Here is a 24,219-nt window from a genome sequence, read left to right as displayed (position 1 = left end):
AAGTTTGCAGGATTGGTGCGTTTTGTTTTGTTTTCTTCACAATTCATGAACGCAGTGTTTGTGATTTCCGTGACATTTTGCATGTTACACATTGGCCTGTTATAGCGCCACCCACTGGCCTGTTGTTATAGCGCCACCAGCAATTCGGTTTTTGAAAGAACGTGAACAAAATGCCTCAAATCATGAACGCAGCGTGTCGGATTACCGTGAAATTGTGCATGTTACACATTGGCCTGTTTTTGAAAGAATGTGAACAAAATGCCTCAAATCATGAACGCAGCGTCGGAATACCGTGAAATGCCTATAAGGAGAAATGCCACCCTATATTCACATTGGCCTATTATAACACCACCGGGCCACAATAACCTACCTGACCTGGTGGAGAAATGGGCTCCCATGAGCACTTTAATTCATCCGTCCGTCCGACCGACCGTCCGTCCGTCCGTCCGTCCGTCCATTAATTCATTCATTCATTCATTCATTAATTCATTCATGCATTCATTCTGTCCTGCATTACCACAGACCTGCTCCAGTGTGTTTTAACTGTCTGTTATGCCTGCATTACCACAGACCTGCTCCAGTGTGTTTAACTGTGTCTGTTATGTCCTGCATTACCACAGACCTGCTCCAGTGTGTTTTTTTTTTTTTAAGATATTTTTTTGCGGCTTACGCCTTTTATTAGTTTTTGAAGGGACAGACAGTAGGCTGACAGGAAACGGGAGAGAGATGGGGGAAGACATGCAGTAAAGGCCGTGTCGGGCTCGGGAGTCGAACCCGCGGCACACTGCGACTGGATTACCAGTCGGGTGCCCAGACGGTTACGCCACCGCCTGGGCCAGCTCCAGTGTGTTTAACTGTGTCTGTTATGTCCTGCATTACCACAGACCTGCTCCAGTGTGTTTAACTGTGTCTGTTATGTCCTGCATTACCACAGACCTGCTCCAGTGTGTTTAACTGTGTCTGTTATGTCCTGCATTACCACAGACCTGCTCCAGTGTGTCTTACTGTCTGTTATGCCTGCATTACCACAGACCTGCTCCAGTGTGTTTAACTGTCTGTTATGCCTGCATTACCACAGACCTGCTCCAGTGTGTTTAACTGTGTCTGTTATGTCCTGCATTACCACAGACCTGCTCCAGTGTGTCTTACTGTCTGTTATGCCTGCATTACCACAGACCTGCTCCAGTGTGTTTAACTGTCTGTTATGTCCTGCATTACCACAGACCTGCTCCAGTGTGTTTAACTGTGTCTGTTATGTCCTGCATTACCACAGACCTGCTCCAGTGTGTCTTACTGTCTGTTATGTCCTGCATTACCACAGACCTGCTCCAGTGTGTTTAACTGTGTCTGTTATGTCCTGCATTACCACAGACCTGCTCCAGTGTGTCTTACTGTCTGTTATGCCTGCATTACCACAGACCTGCTCCAGTGTGTCTTACTGTCTGTTATGCCTGCATTACCACAGACCTGCTCCAGTGTCTGAAGGAGCTTCCAACATCCACCTGCCGGTCAAAGAGTGCAGCATCCCTGAAGGAACCAACTGCACCATGTACGGATGGGGGGAGACCAAAAGTAGGGCCTTTTCTTCACCCTTATGCCCTTATTATGTTATTATATATTATTACTGCACCATGTACGGATGGGGGAGACCAAAAGTAGGGCCTTTTCTTCACCCTTATGCCCTTATTATGTTATTATATATTATTACTGCACCATGTACGGCTGGGGGGAGACCAAAAGTATGGCCTTCATTTGCTTCACCCTTCACTTCCATATATATCAGTTCAGACAACACTGGAACTATAGCTTGGCCCATAGCACTTACCCTACCCCCTTAGATAGCATTTCTGTAGACTTAGATAGCATTTGATACAGACGTCATAGCACGTCATAGTACATATGTATAGCATAGTAGTATATATGTATAGTTTATATGTATAGTTTCATTATATAGATATTCCACTGTTACTTTCTTAGCTTACGCATGTTTCATGATAAATGCTTTTTATGTGATGTATTCCCATGCTTTTTTGTTCTTACTTAATGTAAATCGCTCTGGATTAAGAGCGTCTGCTAAATGCCTAAATTGTAAATTGTATAGCTTCTCACTTAATGTTTCTCCTTCTCTTGGGTTTCAGACACGGGACACGAGGAGTCTCTGAAGGTGGTGACCATGCCCATGGTCAACAACGCCGTGTGTTCTAAACTCAAAGGGTCGGCGGGGGACAGCAGAGTCTGCGCCGGGGGCAAGAGGGGCGAGGGCGTGTGCGACGTAAGACATCCATCCATTCCTCCGGTCTCCCAAAGAGGGCCATGCCACGCAAAACATACACATAAGTGCATATATCCCATTCAGGCCTAACCTGACGCTGCCAGATCCAAGAAGCTTGCTACACAAATTTGTTTCACAGCTTATTGGGATCTGGGATCAAGGAAGCAAATTCGATGACGGGGCTGTTCCTTGTTTTTCAAGATACTTGGTAGATGATTGGATGGGACCGTCTGTCTATCACCGTGTGGGCGTGCAAACACAACCAATCACTTTGACGTGTCTATATAGCGTCACATCCGGTTTCGCACATATCCCGCCCTTAGCTCACGCTGATTGGTTCGAACCACGGAGCGGTTCGGCGTTAGCTCAACTCCCTGAGAGATCCCAGATGGTTGCTGTGTTGGGGAACATGGTTAACCAATACCGCCCCCATCTGGCAGAGTCGGGTTAATTCAGGCCTGACGTAAAAAAAAAAGAAAAAAAGGTTTTCATGACAATTTTCTGAAAGATTTGAGGCACATTGTAATGATTTTTCAAAAAATAGCAGACCTACAAGCTCGTAGCGCTCGGTGGCGCGCTATGAGCTTGTAGATCTGCTATTTTTCAATAGCTAAATTATGAGATAATGTTTAAAACACCAAAAGGGGTTCCCGCCCCAAAATGGGATATAGGAGTTATGCCAGATCATTTGCAGATGTCGGCTTTTTTTTCCCCCTGTAATATGTAAATTTTCAGCTCATTTTATTGACAGCCAAAAAGTTTTGGTAGATGTTTTTAATTAGGGCGCTCTTGGCAGCGAAACAGACAGATTCAGTACAAAGTGGTGCTCATGGTACCAAAAGTCCCTGTGATGTATATCCCATTCTGAACGGGACCCCATTTTGGTGTTAGCATCATGTTATGCTTTAGCTATTGAAAAATAGCAGATCTACAAGCTCGTAGCGCGCCACCGAGTGGCGCGCTACGAGCTTGTAGGTCTGCTATTTTTGAAAGATCGAAGAACGACTGTGACATTTCTTAGAATCTGATGTCAGGTCAGAATGGGTTAATCAGACCAGTGTGTGTCCAGTGGAAACCTCGTATGAATCTGATCTCAGGTCAGAATGGGATATGTGTGGTTTACTGTCTCCCCTCTTCCAGAAAGACAACGGTGGGCCGCTGGTCTGCCAGGAGCATGAGCGAAAAGTCATCGTCGGTGTCAGCATCCAGAGGACCAAATGTGCTTCGTCGCAACCGGCGCTCTTTGTCAACGTGGCGTTCTACTCTCAGTGGATTTACAAAGTCTTCCGGCTCTATCCCAGTTAGGGGGGAGGAGGTGTCGCCGGTGTGACACCGGTGTGACTCTATCCCAGTTAGGGGGAGGAGGAGGTGTCACCGGTGTGATAGTGTGAAAACTATTAAGTCCAGCACAGGAGACCGTCTGAAGTAACCCCGTAGCCGTGCAAAAGAAAGAGGACGTGGTGGTGGTGGTGGACCCATGCCAGAAGAATTCCTAGATCTGTCCAAAACCTCGATGCATAAGAAGGCCACTGGGAGAGATATAAGTATAAGGAAACGGACTTTATGGAATATTATGGCCTTTCTGGGGATTTAGCGGCATGAACATATCAGCTGACAGAGAGGATAGGAATTAGGGGTCTGGAGGAACATATAGCGTGAGGACACGCTAGGATTGGATCGACGGAATGTCCCAAAGTTTCACTGTCTCTACGCAAACCAAAGAAATTCAGGATATTCATAACCTTTATTTTTTCAACATAGGTCTTAGGCACATGAACAATGCATACTTATACTTATTTGGGCCAAACGGTATACAGAAACTCTGAAGCCAAGGAAAAGACGGTGTGGTACCTGTGACAATACGTCTCCTGGAAATACTTGAATATGGACCGAGCCACAAAGAGACTGTGTTCTGTGGCTGAAAGACGTGTGTGTGGCTCATTTGTGTGTCACGTCGGCTGTTAAATCTTTACCTCCCACAATTATTTCTGTGGATACAAAGAGATCTGAATAGTCCCTTTGTTTAGTTTAGCATTTGGAGTAAAAACATATATTTTTTTATTTTTCTTCAACATCATCACAAATTTGGAGTAAAGGTGATCACTGCTGCGTTTTTCAGATTTTTTTTGCTGCGTTTTTTTCCGCTGTCAACAAGGACCTTTAACCCATATAGGCCTGGCGTCAAAATAAAAAAAAGAGTTCGCTCTGAAAGAATATATATTCAAAGATTTGTGCCGCATTTTCACGATTCTTCAAAAATAGCAGACCTAGAAGCTCGTAGCGCGCCACTCGGTGGCCCGCTACGAGCTATGAGCTGTTGTAGCCTACTCCAGATAACCCAACGTGGCTACTATTGCTGCCCTATTGGCCAAAGGCTGCACTGCTGGTAAACATGGAGTGGTTCAGCTATAGCGGTACAGTAGCTGAACCAATTCTCCATAGTTTATACACCGCAAATAGCACATCTACAATCTCACAACGTGTCGCGGTGCGGCAAATTGTGAGCTTGGAGATTTGGCTATTTTTACCCCAAGTATAAATTGGGTGGGGGGGGGGTGGGGGGGGGTTGGGGAGGTAACAAGGGGTTCTGTAACTGTACCAGAGCTTATGCTAACAGTTTTAGCATGAGAAGAGATCCATGTCAAATATGACATGGTGGTTTGGTCTCCACTTTGGAGAGAACTATAGCCCCTGGCGGGCTGCTTGTGGTCAGTAAGACATGTTTTAGGTTTTCGTGCAAAGCAACTCTTGTACATAACTGCAGAATTTATCGAGTATGTTTCTGGCACGCATGTGATATTTTATAGGTCTTATAGATCTGGAAGAGTTTTGGCTAACTTAGAAAAACAACCCAGAGTTTTACTGGTGCTTCTGGTTCATGTTTTGATATTTAAACGATTTATAGTTTGTAAGTATTAGCAATATTTATTTTTTGTTCACTTTTGATGGCGTCAGTGATTTCCTCTTGTTTTTGTTTTACATGTGACCTCGATTGCACTTGTCATTTCAACACGACCTCCTGCATTCAGTCACGTCGGGCAGCTTTATAACTGACATAACTGACAGCTTTATAACTGACATAACTGACAGCTTTATAACTGACATAACTGACAGCTTTATAACTGACATAACTGACAGCTTTATAACTGACATAACTGACAGCTTTATAACTGACATACCGAGCCAGTGGTTCTCAAACGTTTTTATGTCAAGGAACCCCGATGGATATGTACTGTATTTAGTGACAGACCCCCATTTGAAAGTCCAGGGACCGCCATCATCTTTCGAGATTATTCAACATGTTGAACTTTCTCACTTTTGCAAACACAACAGATCTACAAGCTCACAACGCATCACGTGAGCTTGACCTTTGATGCTAAATGAACCTGTTGTTATGCTGGGGATGGGCCCGGACACCCTCTAGGACCCAGGGGGTTTCCCTGGATCCGACTTTGAGAACCACTGGTATAGACACACTCGAATGCCACATATAGCTTGGAGGTGCGTTTACAATACATGCACATTAATATGATCTTGTACAACAAGCAATAATCTCAGTTCCAAAATCAGGAAAGGTCTTAAGTGGGTGAAGTCCAAACCCTGATTAAAATGTCACTGTTGTAGTGACGTTACACCAAATTAGGTACACATAATCTCGGGAGGCATTTACGTGACAATGAGCTTTTTGATATTCCATATAGTTTCTTTGCTTCCAAAAAGAGTGTGAGGGGCCTACTGTACTTCTTACAAAGAAACCCTCCATACATTATGAACGCAACATCCATTCAACCCCCAAATTGGAACGGCATGTTGAGGTCCCTCTAGTCTATAGAGTGCATCGCACCTCCGAAAGCACCAGAAAGTGCAAAGTTGAACCGTACCGTATGTCGTAGAAATGCTTCCCCGGGTCCTGACTCCTCCTGCACCTCAATTTGGATTTGTCCATTCGGATGTCGGAGGCCATATTGAAATGACAAGTATAACAGTAGTAAGTTACTTATTTAGGCTCACATTATTCACCTAAGCCCCGTTCATAAATAGCACATATACAAGCTCTCAAAGCATTACATCACTATGCCTTGAGAGCTTAGACCTGCTATTTTAGACAAGTCCTTTCTTTGCAAAAGAAATGTCTGAAAACATTTGAAAATCGTTAGATTTTGGTTCATGCTTGTGGACAACAGTTTGAAAGTAGTTAATCCTAGACCAAAGCAAACCTGGAATGTGCATTTGGAGCTTTACTCAGCTCAGGAAATGACTACACAAATGTCAACGACAAAACAACAGAATTAAGCCCTTTGCTAATACTACAACATCATTGACAGACATACACAGTAAAACCCTCATTATTATAACTGAGCGTGTAAAATATTGGATATTACTCTGTGGGACAACTTAAAAATGCTCTTCAGAATTCAACACCTCATTCTCACTCCCATCCATCTCGTTAATATTAGTCTCGCATAGCCAGACGGTCAGATATTTGACCACCAGACGGTCAGATATCTGACCGCCAGAGGGTCAGATATCTCATAGCCAGAGGGTCAGATATCTGACCGCCAGAGGGTCAGATATCTCATAGCCAGACGGTCAGATATTTGACTGCCAGACGGTCAGATATCTGACCGCCAGAGGGTCAGATATCTCATAGCCAGACGGTCAGATATTTGACCGCCAGACGGTCAGGTGGAGACAGACCAACCGGCTCTAACAAAACCATACGACCACTACTCTGAAAACCAATCTTGATATTGTATAGTGTACAGCTTTATAAAGCATTCACTACAATGTCGTCACAACTGTGTGGACATCAGCTCATTACAGATATCATCAATATGAGGGAACAACGCTCCACAGTTTTTGCATTGGTTCTACAATGCTGCTATTGTGAATGATTTCCATAGTTTAACAGTTTTAGCACCTAGATTGAGTTTAGACAATCACCAGATGTGGCATCAATCAGGCAGATATTTCTGATCATCTGGCTATACGTGAGAACCAGTGCTTTGCTGTTGGCTTTGGTCCTGAAGAGCTAGGTGGAGTATGCATCCACACAATGTTACACAGTGATAAAATAAATGACACAATTGTTATCCGGAATTAGGTCGACTTTTTCACCACGGGGAAAGGCATCAAACTGGATGAAATAATGCGACATCCATTGACTATATTATGAATGGTCTTTTGATGGGAAATGCTTTCTGGCAATTTTTGCATAATTTATTATTCGTCACGTCTTAAGACTTTTACTCGAGTGCCAAATTGTAACGTGAGATTTAAGGTCACTGTGTAACTGAACATTCATTTCAATAGTCTTTTTGGTGACACCTCACAACAACGTTCGTCTATAGGCCTATACCAGGGGTGGGCAACTTTGATGATGGCGAGGGCCAATATATTTCCACACTCACTCCAGAAGGCCACGGTGCATATTATTGTCGTAGCAAAAATAGCCGATCTACAAGCTTGAGCTTGTAGATCAGCTATTTTTGCTTTTTTTGAATTGAAAATCTGAAAGTTTTTGCTATTTTTTAATTGGAATCCTGACAAGTAACCTTTTTATTGAATTTCAAATGCATTTAGTTATAGTTATGTTAACTTTATGAACTGTTAACATAACTACATTGGACACAAAAAGACTAACATTTTAATACTAGTCATGAAGTAATTAAAGCGGGTTTGGAATTGCAACAGCTGAAATCAATACTATATCAGTATTCATGTGGGCCGCATTAAGTGAAGCTGGGGGCCGCATGTGGCCCCCGGGCTGCCAGTTGGCCACCCCTGGCCTACTATTCCAGTTTCCAGTACATTTCCTAAAATAAAAATTGTTTCGAAAAGTTGTCAACAAACTCAAATATGTGGTTGGAATGATTGTTGCAAAAACATAATATACGCTGAGTGAAAAGATGTGTGTAAGTAAACATATGTTGGTACAATTCTTTTTAAAGTGGTGCACAAATCGCTTCATAAGAATGTCGGAGTGATAAATCTCAAAGGTTGCAGGAAGGAAGTGACAATATAAAAAGGTGACACGAGGAATTAACTTCCTGTGTCACTACTGTAGGAGTTCTGCGATCAGATGTGCTCAGTTCCAGTTCGACCATGTTGAACTGAACCATGTCGTGGTTTATTTAATTTCATGTCATGTAAATACCCTTATGTAAATTTCAATTTGTGATTTTGTAAATTACTTTTTTTCCCCTTATATTCCTGTATACTGAAAAGATCGAATTATAATAGCTGCTATTTTGTGTCAGTGGGTTGTTATTACTTATGTATTGTTTTTGTAACCTTTTATAATATTTGCATTTTAATAAATTAATACATTTGAAATAATCATTCTCTCTCTCTCTCCGTCAGTCTCTCTCTCTCTCTCTCTCTCTCTCTCTCTCTCTCTCTCTCTCTTGTCTCCACCAGGCCGAAGGCATGGGGAGAGAGTATGTTTTGCACTCTGTCCGTGTGTGTGTGTGTGTCCGTCCATCCATCTATGAACAGCTAATCTCCGGCACCGTTAACCTGGTCGGTGCCAAATTTTGCACACACACGCCAACATGAACCTCTGCCCCACATTTTCCAGAACGGCCTGTTGTAGCGCCACCAGGAGGCCGACTTTTGTAAAACAATTTTTTTGGATATTACCCCCCCAGATTCTGTCCAAAGATCCAGCAAATCGTTACACAGTATCTCTATAGTCATGTGTTCAAGACGGATCTGTCGTTCAAGACGGATCTGTCCGATATTTCAAAGTTTGCAGGTTTGGCCCGTTTTGAAAAGAGAAAGAATCATGAACGAAATGAACGAATGAAATTGCATGCTGAATTTACGTGAAATCTTTCATGGACTTTCCTACTCGGCTGAGGAATATATTCCACCCTTTTCACATTGGCCTGTTATAGCGCCACCAACAGGTGGATTTTTAGCAAAACACATTTAGGAACAAAATGACTCAAATCCAATTGCCATCCAAGGCGTAAGAAGAAATGGCACCCTTTTCACATTGGCCTATTTTTAGCGCCACCAGGAGGCCACAACCTGACCTGCCCTGGTGGAGACCTGTGCCCCGAGGGGCACTTTATCTAGTTTTCTCTCTCTCTCTCTCTCTCTCTCTCTCTCTCTCTCTCTCTCTCATATGTGTATGTTATCTTGTACATCACCAAAACCACAGGATTTCAATGCATCACATAAGTATATAACTGAAATCCGCATACGTTATTCATTAACACAAAGTGTAGAAAGTATATATTTTTTAAACCACCAGAGGATCTTTGTTTGATGAATTTGTAGCTAAAATAAGTAAACCCATATTGCAATTGTCTTGAGGTGCATTTTGACCCAGATAAAGGCTTTTAGCTGCAGTGCAATGCGTGGTTGCTCAACATAGATAAGATGTACTTCCAGTTCTACCATTACTTTAGTTCTCCAAATGTAAGATTAATTTGTGTGTCACATTATCGCATTAAACCTGGCCGTGTTTACGTTGGGGGGCCTGACAGTTCATTTAACCCCCCAGACAGACTTCAGTCTCTAGATTAGAAGCAGAAAATCAAAGGCAAACACATCTTCCAGTGTCCACATAATATTCTGGCAGCAGCAGACTAGAAGGGAAGAATAGAATCTTCCCTTGTCATGGGTGAGCCAGAAAATAGCAGCCAGGAGAATGAGACTAGCAGGACACTGCCAAAGGCATCAAGAACTGCCAGCCAGCAAACTGGTGCTCTGGGAACCAACACACGGGCATCGATCACGAGGACTTCCCACGCTAACATACGTGGATGTACTCGAGAGCGATGCAGGAGTGCAAAGTACCAACGAACTGGCCAGATGTATGGAGAACCGGGATGACTGGAAACGACGATGGAGGGCTCGTCTGAGGACGACCTAGAGAGAGATGTGGAAATTGCATTTGCGTGCTTTGCTAGCTCAGTGGCGGGTCCAAAATAAATGGTCACCTTTCTCGATCGGGCCGTTGACCAAAGTCTTTGCTACTGAGTTCTGACCCTCCATGGCCCGTCACAAAGGAGCTCAGAGACTTATGGCCTCATCACTGTAGGCTACTAAAGGGATATGAAAGAACTCAATCCCTCTGTACTCTCACTGTCGTAAAAACAAAAAAAATCTAAAAGAAAATCATTCCACACAGTCCAGATATCGGGTCATGTTTGGGACTTTTTGAAGCTGGTTTTTATAGATTTTCCTGTTGGATTGCGCTGTGGAAAGAAGAAAAAGAGAGATCTTGGGAAAGTGCCTTTAAAGGAATTGTGAGACACATTCAGCACTTTAATAGAAAGCAAGATCAACATTGTAAAGACCTAATATCCCAGCTCAGTGGCCTTGTGGTTAGAGTGTCCGCCCTGAGACTGGGAGGTCGGGGTTCGATCCCTGGGCTGGGTCATACCAAAGACTGTAAAAATGGGACCCAGTGCCTCCCTGCTTGACACTCAGCATCAAGGGTTGGATGGGGGGTAAGTCCCTGCGACATGCTAGCGTCATGTCCAGGGGGTGTACTTGTACATCAAGCTGCCTCACGCTACAGAAACAGGAGATAGGCTCCTGCCCTATGGGCCTCATGGCTACAGAAACAGGAGATAGGCTCCTGCCCTATGGGCCTCATGGCTCGGCAAGGCTACTTACTTACTTAGGTGCTGGAAAAGTATTGAAGTGATGAGCACACTGTTACTACTGAGTAGCCTATGTCAGTGGTTTTCAACCCTGTGTCGCAGTCAGAGGCATACTATGGCCATTTGGAGGTTCTTCAGTCAGAGGCATACTATGGCCATTTGGAGGTTCTTCAGTCAGAGGCATACTATGGCCATTTGGAGGTTCTTCAGTCAGAGGCATACTATGGCCATTTGGAGGTTCTTCAGTCAGAGGCATACTATGGCCATTTGGAGGTTCTTGCCACAGAAACATTTGGGAACTCCTGTCTTATAGTGGGGACTGCGGAGTGAGGCCATCTGCTTATTCTGCTACAATTTACAATTCAGGCATTTAGCAGACGCTCTTAATCCAGAGCGATTTACATTCATCAGAAGGTATTTTTGTCGCATGGAAAGGTTTGTGAACACCTGTTGTAAGTATGTTGGTGGTTATGTTTTTATTATTAAGGGACCAAGAAGTCACGAAGTGACTTTATTATTATTGTTGTTTAATTCATTGATTTATTTTTTAGCTTTTCCCAAAATCTGGACGCCAGTCAAGTCAAGTTCTGTCCTTGTCTAATGTCTACCTTTCAGTAGCTCCCAAGGAACAGTGACGGACACGGTTGTAACTCCAGGCCTTTGGCGCCCTCTGCTGCCCAGAACGCCTTCCTTCAACTCCATTCCATTGTGCTCAAATGACTATCGTCAGACAGGTTTTTTCCACTCATATCACAACTCATTTCAAAAGAACAAATCAAACAAGCTCAGAGAACACATTTTATTCTACTATGGCAATATGAGAAATTTGTGTGAGCATTTCAAGTTTCATGATCGGGTGATTTATTTGAAGCTGCACAATGTAACTTTTTTATGAATACAATATCTAAGCTCACGGTGAAACTCGTCGTGCTAATAAATTAGTTGATGATGCAGTAAGTTGTCCGTCTTTGTTCCCTGCAGGGTGTGCAGTTTATTTCTCTTTAGTATTTCATAGTTTGAATAAATTATACCAACCCCAAAACAACAACATAAATGACAACATGTTTATTAGTTTACTTCATGGTATTATGGTACACATGAACAACAACATGTTTATTAGTTTACTTCATGGTATTATGGTACACATGAACAACAACATGTTTATTAGTTTACTTCATGGTATTATGGTACACATGAACAACAACATGTTTATTAGTTTACTTCATGGTATTATGGTACACATGAACAACAACATGTTTATTAGTTTACTTCATGGTATTATGGTACACATGAACAACATGTTTATTAGTTTACTTCATGGTATTATGGTACACATGAACAACATGTTTATTAGTTTACTTCATGGTATTATGGTACACATGAACAACAACATGTTTATTAGTTTACTTCATGGTATTATGGTACACATGAACAACAACATGTTTATTAGTTTACTTCATGGTATTATGGTACACATGAACAACAACATGTTTATTAGTTTACTTCATGGTATTATGGTACACATGAACAACAACATGTTTATTAGTTTACTTCATGGTATTATGGTACACATGAACAACAACATGTTTATTAGTTTACTTCATGGTATTATGGTACACATGAACAACAACATGTTTATTAGTTTACTTCATGGTATTATGGTACACATGAACAGCATGTTTATTAGTTTACTTCATGGTATTATGGTACACATGAACAACATGTTTATTAGTTTACTTCATGGTATTATGGTACACATGAACAGCATGTTTATTAGTTTACTTCATGGTATTATGGTACACATGAACAACAACATGTTTATTAGTTTACTTCATGGTATTATGGTACACATGAACAACATGTTTATTAGTTTACTTCATGGTATTATGGTACACATGAACAACATGTTTATTAGTTTACTTCATGGTATTATGGTACACATGAACAACAACATGTTTATTAGTTTACTTCATGGTATTATGGTACACATGAACAACATGTTTATTAGTTTACTTCATGGTATTATGGTACACATGAACAACATGTTTATTAGTTTACTTCATGGTATTATGGTACACATGAACAACATGTTTATTAGTTTACTTCATGGTATTATGGTACACATGAACAACATGTTTATTAGTTTACTTCATGGTATTATGGTACACATGAACAACATGTTTATTAGTTTACTTCATGGTATTATGGTACACATGAACAACAACATGTTTATTAGTTTACTTCATGGTATTATGGTACACATGAACAACAACATGTTTATTAGTTTACTTCATGGTATTATGGTACACATGAACAACATGTTTATTAGTTTACTTCATGGTATTATGGTACACATGAACAACAACATGTTTATTAGTTTACTTCATGGTATTATGGTACACATGAACAACAACATGTTTATTAGTTTACTTCATGGTATTATGGTACACATGAACAACATGTTTATTAGTTTACTTCATGGTATTATGGTACACATGAACAACAACATGTTTATTAGTTTACTTCATGGTATTATGGTACACATGAACAACAACATGTTTATTAGTTTACTTCATGGTATTATGGTACACATGAACAACAACATGTTTATTAGTTTACTTCATGGTATTATGGTACACATGAACAGCATGTTTATTAGTTTACTTCATGGTATTATGGTACACATGAACAGCATGTTTATTAGTTTACTTCATGGTATTATGGTACACATGAACAACATGTTTATTAGTTTACTTCATGGTATTATGGTACACATGAACAACATGTTTATTAGTTTACTTCATGGTATTATGGTACACATGAACAACATGTTTATTAGTTTACTTCATGGTATTATGGTACACATGAACAACATGTTTATTAGTTTACTTCATGGTATTATGGTACACATGAACAGCATGTTTATTAGTTTACTTCATGGTATTATGGTACACATGAACAACAACATGTTTATTAGTTTACTTCATGGTATTATGGTACACATGAACAACATGTTTATTAGTTTACTTCATGGTATTATGGTACACATGAACAACATGTTTATTAGTTTACTTCATGGTATTATGGTACACATGAACAACAACATGTTTATTAGTTTACTTCATGGTATTATGGTACACATGAACAACATGTTTATTAGTTTACTTCATGGTATTATGGTACACATGAACAACAACATGTTTATTAGTTTACTTCATGGTATTATGGTACACATGTGGAAGTTGTAGGATCACAGATGCTGTATGCCGTGTTGGGATGGATCGACAAGAACAAGTTTGAAGACAGAATAAAAGGCATATTTGTGGCATGTTATGGTTTTGGACAATATGTTTTAAATCTTATTCATGTGTGTGTGTGCCTGCCTGCCTGCCTGCCTGCATGCCTGCATGCGTGCCTGCCTGCGTGTCTGCCTGTGTGCCTGCCTGCCTGCCTGCCTGTTTGCATGCGTGCCTGCCTGCCTGCCTGCCTGCCTGCCTGCCTGTCTGCCTGCCTGTCTGCCTGTCTGCCTGCCTGCCTGTCTGCCTGCCTGCCTGCCTGCCTGCCTGCGTGCCTGCCTGCCTGCCCCCCCCCCCCCCCCCCCCCCCGGTTGGAACCAATGATCTAGAAAATAAGTCTCCACTTTTTTTCCCTCTTTTGTATCACTCATCGGACCTTCAACCCTAATTGACCGGCGTCCCCCAGGGCTCTTATTAACTTGGTCCGCTCCTATTTCCCTTCCACATCGAATCTCTGCTGAAAAAATAGCCGATCTACAAGATCACATCGCACCACGACATAGCGCGTTGAGGTGCTCGTAGATCTGCTCCTGCTGTTTTCACTGAATGTTCACCAACGAATAGGGACATACTATATAGGATATATGCGGTTAAACCTCCAGCGGAAAAGAGAAATCTGTCAGTCATTCCGTCTGTGGGTCCATTATTGATTCAAGAACTGTGTTTAGATCTCGGGTCCGGTTCCGGTTACGGATGGGAACTCATACGGCAGTTGCTCTGCGTGGTTCTGTGGTCCGTCTGGTACCATCCGGCTCCCGGCTGGTCCCAGTACTGCGTCGAGGCGGGCCCGTCAGCTCTCAGCGCCTCGTTGACCGGCGAGGGGAACGTCGCCCTGGGGTCTGTGCGATGCTGGAACAACGGGAAGGTGAACCTCCCTGCCTCGTGGTGGGGGGCCACCAGCGGCAGGGGCTTCTGTGCGACGATGGCCGCTTGAGGTGATGGGAAGTTTGTGAACATCTGGTTGTTGTTGTTCAGTGGTTGGTGGAAGGACGAGGCTGGTTTGGGGAAGGACATCAGGGCTTCAGGACTGCCTGTACATTTACAAGGGACAAAATAAGCTACAGTATAATGTATTTTAGTTTTGCTATTTTTTTTTTAATATATTTTTCATCCCATGATTTTGTAACCCATTTTTCACCCCTGTGTCAATCATCTAATGTGATCCTGGGCTCTACACACCCTCCACCAACCTGGGGAGAGCAACGGACTTAACTCATGCTTCCTTCATGCTTGAGTGTCCAAGTTGCTCCTTTACACCTGACAGGGGGGAGTTTCCCTGGTTGGACGTAGCGCGTGGAAGGAACACATTATTCCAACCAGTTCCTTTCCCCTCCATCAGGCGCCCCGGCTTGTCGTATGACAAAATAATGTAGGGCTGATTGGCTGGAAGTAGTTAATTAATGTAATTATAACTATTTTAAACCACCTCACCTCTTTCCACTGACGCACGGTAACTATGATGTAACTTCTCCGTCGATGTGCTGTGAGGCTGAAATGGTCCCGATGTGTTGCAATATGATCCAATATCCTTCCAGTAAACCTAAACATAATTATGTTATTATGAGACGGTCAGCGTGTAAAAGAGTACAGTAGCAGTTATCTCATACCTTATTTTTAAATCAGATTTTAAAAATAAGTTAAAGAAATATCTCATGTCACTTGCTTTTGATGATGGTCATTGAACACTGTTTAAAATCTTTCATACTGTAACGGTAGGCTACTCAAACTGAAACTGTATTCATGTTTCGATGTTATATTTATTAATTGCTTGTTTTATATTTAGTTGTATTTTTCTTTTTTAACTGTTTTTCTTACAGTCTTGTCAAATGTATTTCATATGATGTAATTGTAACGTATTTTATGTGTGGACCCCAGGAAGAGTAGCTGCTACTAAGGTAGTAACTAATGGGGATCCAAATAAACAAATAAACAAAAATACCATATTTCATTGAAACATTCTATCTCATATATAAAGCACAAAACACTGACTGCACCTGTTGAGTTGTAAAATGTCGTGCCACGACGGGATTTGTTGGGAAAAGATGTTTATCCTTTTGAAGGCCAGCAGCTGTGAAGGAAAAGAAAAGTGTATTCTCATGTATTTTTCATTGAACTGGACTATTATTAAACTGCCCACAGCAATGTGAAGCAGCCAGGGATTGTAATAGATGTGGTCTGTTTGTTACAGTAATATTCTCTAAAAGCCAGACAACTTTCCCACAATATTCAAAATGCTACAGAGGATCTGTACTTCTGCCTCCTAAAAGTGTCGTTGCCATTCATGAAAATATATTCGAAAATATCTTTAAAATATATTTTTGAATTTCCGTGCAGCAAGCTAAGCTTCAACAAATTATTTTGGTTATTTGCTTTATTTTCTGTGGGTTTTCTGCATGCTTGATATGCAGACTTTTAGGAGAAGTTCTTGAGAGACAAAACTTGAGGGACATCTCAGGTTTTGAGATGATCCCAAAGAGTTGATGGCCTTTTGACTCTAAAGGTTTAAGTTCAAGGTCACAATCAAGGTCAATGTCTGACAATTGAACAGCATATTTTTCATGAACCATGAAACAGCGGAATTGATCACGCACGCACGCACGCACACACTCACACACACTTACTTATATTATCCCTCTCTTTGACTTCTCTCCTCCACTTTGCTCGTCGGTTTGAAAACCAGACCTTTGGCAAGGCAGATAGATATTAATTAGTGGCAAAAGGCAGATAGATATTAATTAGTGGCAAAAGGCAGATAGATATTAATTAAAACCAGACCTTTGGCGAGGCAGATAGATATTAATTAGTGAGAGCTGAAATATTTACAGTTGCGAATAGTTTGATAACATTATTACCAGTTTACCTTGATGGTTTCCTCTGGAAGTTTGATCTCTGACGACAGTTTTTCTCTCGTGTACACGTCCGCATAGTGACTCTGAAGGAATTCTGGTGTGGGACGGGGAAGCATGAAATTAATTGTTATGGATTCACTGTTAATACAGTAGGCCCAGATATATCAACAACAATATAGAATATCGTCGCTGTCTGGCAGAAACCTTGTATCTCCATATTTATGTACCGTCCATATAGCTGAATGCATGGTAGAAACAGAAGGTCCTAGGTTCAGCTGGGTGACGCTGAAAACGGAATTACCCCCCATGGGATCAAATGGGTCTAATTATTGTTCATCCATTAAAAAAATAAAATAAATGAATGCCCTATTTTATACTTTTAAAGTTACAACATATACTCACATTGATGTGAGCATACGCTTGTAGATCTGCAATTTGTATGAATAATATTCATACAAATTGCAGATCTACAAGCCATTATGTGGGGGAACATGTGTGTAGGCTACATCATATTATGATGTTACATCATATTATGATTTAGCCTACACACATTTTTTATGGCCAAAATAGGGAGGCCATATCGTAAGTGGTTAATTAAGTCCGTCTGTGGTTTTGATGAATATTTTACCAATGAAAAGTATTAACAAGAGCTTGTGACTAAATAACTATATTAACTGGATCTACAGGTTCTTTCTTTTCCATTCTGTGAAAGGTAACACTTTGGACGTACAAGGTTTCCATCCGGCAGCGCCAATGTGAGTTTTTGTGAGTTGCAGACACTTTCAAATGACCTTGCTCTAAGGTTCTGCTTTGCTCTGGGGTGAAGGAGGTCCGGTTCCGGTTCTGAGAGGCCTGAGGCTGCTGGTCTGGGCTCTCCACTGGCTCTCTGTTGATAATGTCCAACTCTTCAATCGCGGATGGAAACCCTGAACAGATATATTAGCTAACATTACAGACCACTGTTTCTACAACCTCTTCTTTTTTCTAAAGAACTCTGATGTGATGATATGTATTTGGTCATCCGCCGTGTTTCCTTTCGTTGTGTTTTGTTTTATCTGTCGGACCCCGATCTAAACGATTAATTCCTGTGTCTTCATTCAACTTCCATTGTGGCAAACCAGGGGAAACAGCCAGGCCTGTTCCCCCAACAGAAGGAGGCTGGGGGAGGTGATAGAGGGAGAATATCACCCTGTACAGGTAATGCAGCCAATGGGAGCCTGGACATGGACGCACCTGCAGCCAGTAAGGCAATCAACAGAAGCTTTTAAATAGCCGACGCCCCAAGCTGTCTGGTGAGTCAGTTTGGACTAATGGAGGAGTGGGGAAGCAGGAATCACTCTGTCCATGAGGATAGGCTGGTATGAGGGATATCTCACAAGTGAGTACAAGATTTAACTCAAACCCTTGGACTCACTTGGATGTGCTGTGCGTGTATTGTGGCTCACCTGGTCTCGTTCTCTCTCCCTCCCTCCTATAGGCCGACTGAACTCCACCAGGGAGAGCATACAGCACTCTCCCCCACCTGAATACATTAGTCACTAGCTCTCTCTCTGCTCTGCCCACAGGACTGTGCATAGAAGCCTAAGCCCCAGACAGGAGGAACCCTAAGTTGAAGTTTTGCCCCGTTTTCCCCTTTCCCTAACTAGTTAATAAAAATAATACAATTTAAATTACATGTTGACTCTGACTCTGAGCCTCTTGTTTTGTTGTGAATCTCCCCTGGGTTGCCACACCATTCATTGTCAGGGAATTTAATGTTTGTTGAAGACAACGTTTGTGGACGGTAACTGAAAGCTGGATGTAGGAGGGGCTGGCGCGCCTCAGAAATCACACTTGTGTGTGTGATCTCTGAGGTCCAGAGATCAAAAAAGATTGAGAACCACTGCAGCCTATATACTGTATAGACAACGCTTTTTAGGCTTTCTGTAGGAGCTGTTAAAGGGATTGTGACATTAAAAAAAAGGTTTTGGAATTGTTCTTATTTTTTTTTAGGTTTTCTAATCTCAATTGCACCCAAAAAACATGAACTTTTAACATTCAGTAGATTTTCTGTGATCTGGGGTTTTCTGGCTCAAACAGGTGCTCTGATTTGCCGGCAGATTGTGATGTAAGATCCTGCAAATCCCATATATGTCAATGGGAATTGCCAGCAGATGTCACTGTTTTCACTGTGTTGCCTGTTTTCATTGTAGCTCAAAAGGCTTCCAAACCCCAAAGAAAACTTCAGACCACAGAAAATCCACTGAATGTTCAAAGTTCAGGTTTTTTGGGTGTAATTGAGGTCATAAAACCTCAAATAAAAAATTAAAATAAATGAAAATGAATGTCATAAAACCTTTAAGAACGTTTTGGACTGATGTGGTCTCATGAGATGTGATTACCTGGGAAGACGTCGACTTCCATGCACATTGGCCCATAGTCGAACTGGATCTTTCTCAAAATCCGATTCACAGAAGACACCTTTTACAAAGGAAACAAATAATGGGAATAATATCACGTCAGATGCCCGATTTGCTTAATAAGAGGGAGTGAAAAAGTTTTACGTTTATAAATCTCACTCACGCTAGGAACCCTGGAGGCCTTGCAGGTTCTTTCAGATGCAAGCCTTTTCCGTATTTCCCACGCGAAAATAGCCGGGTTCTCCCGCTTGCACTGAATGATCCTAGAAATGACGTCAGGGGTCAGAAGTCGAGGCCTGCTGCCTCCGGTCGCCTTGGGGTCCACCAGTCCAGTTTGGTTATATCTGCTGAGAATCTTGCTTACGCAGCCATTGGACACCTTGCCAAAAGAGATATATTCACTTCAGTATAATGTAATCAAAGGGATGCACAATATTGACATTTTGGCTGATATCTGATTATTTGTTTGGTCAAAAAACGATTTTTGCATTAAACGTTTCCAGTTATATATAGGGATTATACCTTACACTTATTGGATGTCTTATTATTGGATGTATTAGGCCTAGCCATGCACATTTTTATTTAACATATTTCCAACTTGTTTTGAAAGCTTCTCTGATAATGATTGTATCTACAGCCTCCATCAAAAAACAGGCCTTTTCAGTTATACTGAAGGGTTTTAACATTTTCAAAAGTATTTTTTAACAATATCCTATAAGAACGACTGATACTTTATACTTCTAGGCCACTATACATCTCGAGACAAATATTGCATTTTTGAGCCTCCAACGTCTGGCTTTTGAAATTACGCCACATGGCAGACCAGGTCTATGGACTTTTAATGTTTGTTTGTTTAGAGCACTTTAGACAAACAGAGTGGCAGCTACAAGTCTATCGACTTGTTTGTTTTTAGGGCACGATGACGTCATGTGGTTTGTTTACAGCAGTTAAACAAACATTAGACGCCCCTAGCTCTGCAGATCCATAGCCCTAATGCCGGTCCATAGCCCTAATGCCGTTGCTGCCGTTGCATAGAGCTATGGAACTTTCAATGAATTGCCCTTGCATGAAATGCAGAGGGCATTCTTTGAGGGATCCTATAAACAGCTATAGTGTATAGAGATTATGTCTTAACACAAACATTAATTAAATGCCATTGACAATGATTGTAACATTTACGTCATATCATGTGTCTGAGCAAATCGGCTGTCGGTGGAAACTCTTGGCCAATAAGGGACCACCATTCTTGGTTGTTTCAAGATCGGTATTAGGTCAATAATTGATTAGAGCGCCCCTCACTTCACACTTCACACGGGTGTGATTTTTATGAATACAAAAAACATACATTATAACTGACACACAATGATGAATTATTTAACATAAGCTACCCAGCAGCATAAAGTATAATTAAAATCATCCTCACATTTACCAGCTGCTAATTTCAATCCAATATATGAATATAAAATGGTCCATTCTGCATAATTAGTTTTAGGGTTTGGTTTGGTTCAATATATATTTGTCTATGGGTGCTCATTATTATAGACCGTAAGACTGTTAACTGTGAGTGGACGACCCAATTAAGCATTACACTTGTTTACAAGAGGGTCCACCATGTTCAATTCATCAAAACATTTAGAGACGTACCCGAAGAATCCTGGAGATCTCGCTGGGACGCAGTCCTTCTGACGCCAGTTCAATCAGTTTTCTCCTCTTTGAAGCAGGGAGTGGTCGACCATTTAGAAATATGCCTCCTAGTTGGTTCACGCTGCTACCACCTTACACAGAGAGATGGGAAAGTATTATTATTATAACCAGATAGCAGGCAGGCCTAATTAACCAATTAAACCCTAGCCGGCAGTCTTATATTCCGAGATTTACTTTGTAGCGGACCCTATGGGCACCTCAATGTAAAAATGGTACATTTTTCTAAAATGTAAAACAAATAAAAAAATGGCCTAGGTCGAATGCAAAGCATAGATTACAATACATGCTTGGACATTATAACCATTAAAGTCTAATACCCTATTGCTTGAAACCAGTAGGCTTATATATCCAATACTTTTCCAAATATTTTTTTACATAGGGGTGCCCACTTATAGTGCCCACTCTTCTTGTATCCATAGTAGGCTAAAACCCGACTCCAGTCAATAGTTAAGTATATAGATAGACCTTCATGCGGTTAAAGTTAAAACAATCCATATATAGACAAATAAAACTACAAATATAGGCCTATAAAGGCATAATTTAATTAATATCAATCCAGGCCACATGAGCCAATTAGGCTATACTATTATGATGGGGTTCATTGCAGGACAGAACCTTTATCTGGCAGATCCAAGTTAGTTCCACACATCTCCACTCGGTAGTCAGTCTGTCTTGCTGCTCTTGCGGGAATGAAAGTGATTCAATCAGCAACACAAAAAAAGCTCTCCACAGGAAAACGATGTCTCCTATATAGCCATGAAGCACTGAGAAAACTGTTGCGCCTTTATTCGTCCTTTTTCCCCAAAAAACTTGACTACGGTAGCGGTGGTCTCAAAAACATAAGGGAAACTTTGACAGAAAAAGACTCGCTCACCGAAGTAAAACTCCTTAGACTGAGACCTAAGAAAATATTATTTTATTTTATCATGCTCTGTGCTCAAAGTGCAATTAAAAAGCAAACGTTTCGGTCCTAAGTATAGACCTTCGTCAGTGCTATAACATCCACAGCCGCTTCCAACGGTGCAAACAGCTCTGTCTGTGCCAGCCCGACCCCTCACGAGCTGCTGGCGAGATGAAAGTGTGAGTCTGAGATTGCAGGCACCTCTCTGACAAAACACAGGAATCACGCACGACAGCACACACGTATTATATAGACCTGAGGATGACGTAGCCAACCCCAAATGTCAATAAGCATCTTCCACACATGCATGCAGGCTGCTTGATTGCAGCTATAGGCCTATGCCGTCAGACTTTGTGAGTGCAATTTGGCAAAATGTATAAAGCAGCCGGTGCACACTCATCCATCCATGGGCACAAATGTTTCATTCAGGATACAGTGACTTGTTTTTATCAACCACAATTCCAGAATAACATGCAGACCAGCACCATTATTTATTTTTCGGACACAATTATCGTTAAGAAATCCCAAGGCGTCTTTTGTTAAAACTATATAGGCATACAAATTCAAAATTCAACGCGATCAACACAGGCATGTTACTCATTCTTTAGCTCCTCGTCTGGTCACGTGACTTGAGCATCCTTTGCACCAGGTTAAGTGGTTCAGATTAAAACGATTGAGTCCCCTTTCATAAAACAAACATTTGGAAATCTGCGCCAATGACGACATGCCATATGGTAAAGTGCTTTTGATAAATCATAAATCCATCGTGGAGTCTCTCTTTATTACATTTTCTTTCAAGCGTGAACAAATAGACTAGCCTGCGGGCGAGAGGCGAGGACCAATTGGGGGACCTCGTTTCCACAGGATGGGGAGGTTTAAAAACCCCTCACAGATGGTTCCTTGGGCAGCCAGCAGATAAAAATGCGTTGTAAACGTTTCAAAGGAAATATTTGACAAGCAAATATTAGCCCAATGCGAAAACCACACAGACAGGGCTCGTCTTTTGGGCCTGTTTAATGACTAATTGAATATCATTAGCTGGGTCCACACAGATCGAAGTGCCACCGAAATAAAGGCTTGGATTTTAAAATGCCATATGGTCCAAATTATACATTAACTTTGGCTTAGTGGACAATAGTACTCCTGGTGCACTCAGCTTGCGTTCGGGGAGGGGAGGAGGACATACATGTTGGACACCAGCATCTCCTTGCCAACCAGATACAAAACAAAAAGGAAAAAAAAAGAAAAGGATAAATAAGGCTAAGCAAGGTAGATCTTTTATGTTCTTTATCACTGGAGGGTTCAGGTCGTTATTGATTTATTGTACTTTATTGCACATTCTGCGTGAATACAAATCGAGGCCGATAAAACTGTTGGGTACGTGGTGGTACGCCCGGGAACGGCAAAACGCCGTGCGTAAATTGACACTCAACTCTCCAAAGGAGAAGGCGACTGTTTTAGTGTCCTTAATGTGTTTGAATATATGCATACAGTTCCAACTCCTCGTATTGTTTTATTTCGTTCATTACACAATCGTGTGTGTGCGTATGCGTGTCCTGATATATGGGAAACTGTCACAATTTCAACTGCGTAAAGGGGCCTCGTAGATCTATCCAAAGCGCACCGACTGGCCTTGTGCGCAATCGGTTACTATACTGTAGTTTGCTTCATATATACAAACATGCCCATGATGTCCTCATATCCAGCTATAGTAATGTCATATAGTAAATATATCATTTTCAAAAAACGAATGGATGTTCTACTATATCAACAACGCTATAATCAACAGGTCTATATTGTGTGATATTGTTTTGTTTGTGTTTGTTTTATTATACTTTTCAAGAATGCGCGGTGGTCCTTATTTGGTTATAGTCTGAATGCTATGTTCTTAGATGTGTGTATTAGGCCTACAGATATTGCACGTGAAATGTAGCCTATATATATATATATATATATACCTACTCTAAACTTTATTTTCACTATCTGAACTTTGTGCCGTCGCTATATATACCCGCAATACGCACTGCGTATTGCGGGTATTAGGGCAACACGTCGAGGGGGGCAACAAAATGTGCCAAAAAGTGCCAAGCCGACCCTCAAAATAACACATTTCTCCGCGCGTAATAACGAGCGGCCGTATGTGTGCGTCCTCACAAAAAGTGAAAATAGCCGATCTG

At 41.4% G+C, this 24,219-nt stretch overlaps 2 protein-coding genes across 2 annotated transcripts in view; one reads left to right on the top strand and one right to left on the bottom strand.

Annotated features, from left to right (window-relative positions):
• hgfa (hepatocyte growth factor a) overlaps positions 1 to 4,243 on the top strand; it is a gene marked incomplete at its 5' end in the record, with an annotated part of 30,174 nt that extends 25,931 nt beyond the window's left edge. Inside the window, 4 exons of the mRNA XM_083794556.1 lie at positions 1,466 to 1,572; positions 2,139 to 2,272; positions 3,413 to 3,587; positions 3,641 to 4,243. Of these exons, the coding sequence (XP_083650682.1) occupies positions 1,466 to 1,572; positions 2,139 to 2,272; positions 3,413 to 3,577 (406 nt within the window). The 3' untranslated portion in view covers positions 3,578 to 3,587; positions 3,641 to 4,243. The remainder of the gene's footprint in view (positions 1 to 1,465; positions 1,573 to 2,138; positions 2,273 to 3,412; positions 3,588 to 3,640) is intronic.
• Positions 4,244 to 14,876: 10,633 nt separating this feature from the next.
• Positions 14,877 to 22,679, bottom strand: pax4 (paired box 4; the record flags this gene model as incomplete). The annotated part of the gene is made up of 7 exons (XM_083794555.1): positions 14,877 to 15,220; positions 16,811 to 16,871; positions 17,050 to 17,132; positions 19,420 to 19,498; positions 19,601 to 19,816; positions 21,082 to 21,212; positions 22,667 to 22,679. 7 exons carry the CDS (start codon positions 22,677 to 22,679, stop codon positions 14,877 to 14,879), a joined length of 927 nt encoding a protein of 308 aa, XP_083650681.1.
• Positions 22,680 to 24,219: the final 1,540 nt, after the last annotated feature.

This window comes from Protomyctophum parallelum (genome assembly GCF_964188405.1).
Source record: "Protomyctophum parallelum genome assembly, chromosome: 22".
NCBI classification, from domain to species: domain Eukaryota; kingdom Metazoa; phylum Chordata; class Actinopteri; order Myctophiformes; family Myctophidae; genus Protomyctophum; species Protomyctophum parallelum.
This window is presented reverse-complemented; position numbering and strand designations above follow the sequence as displayed.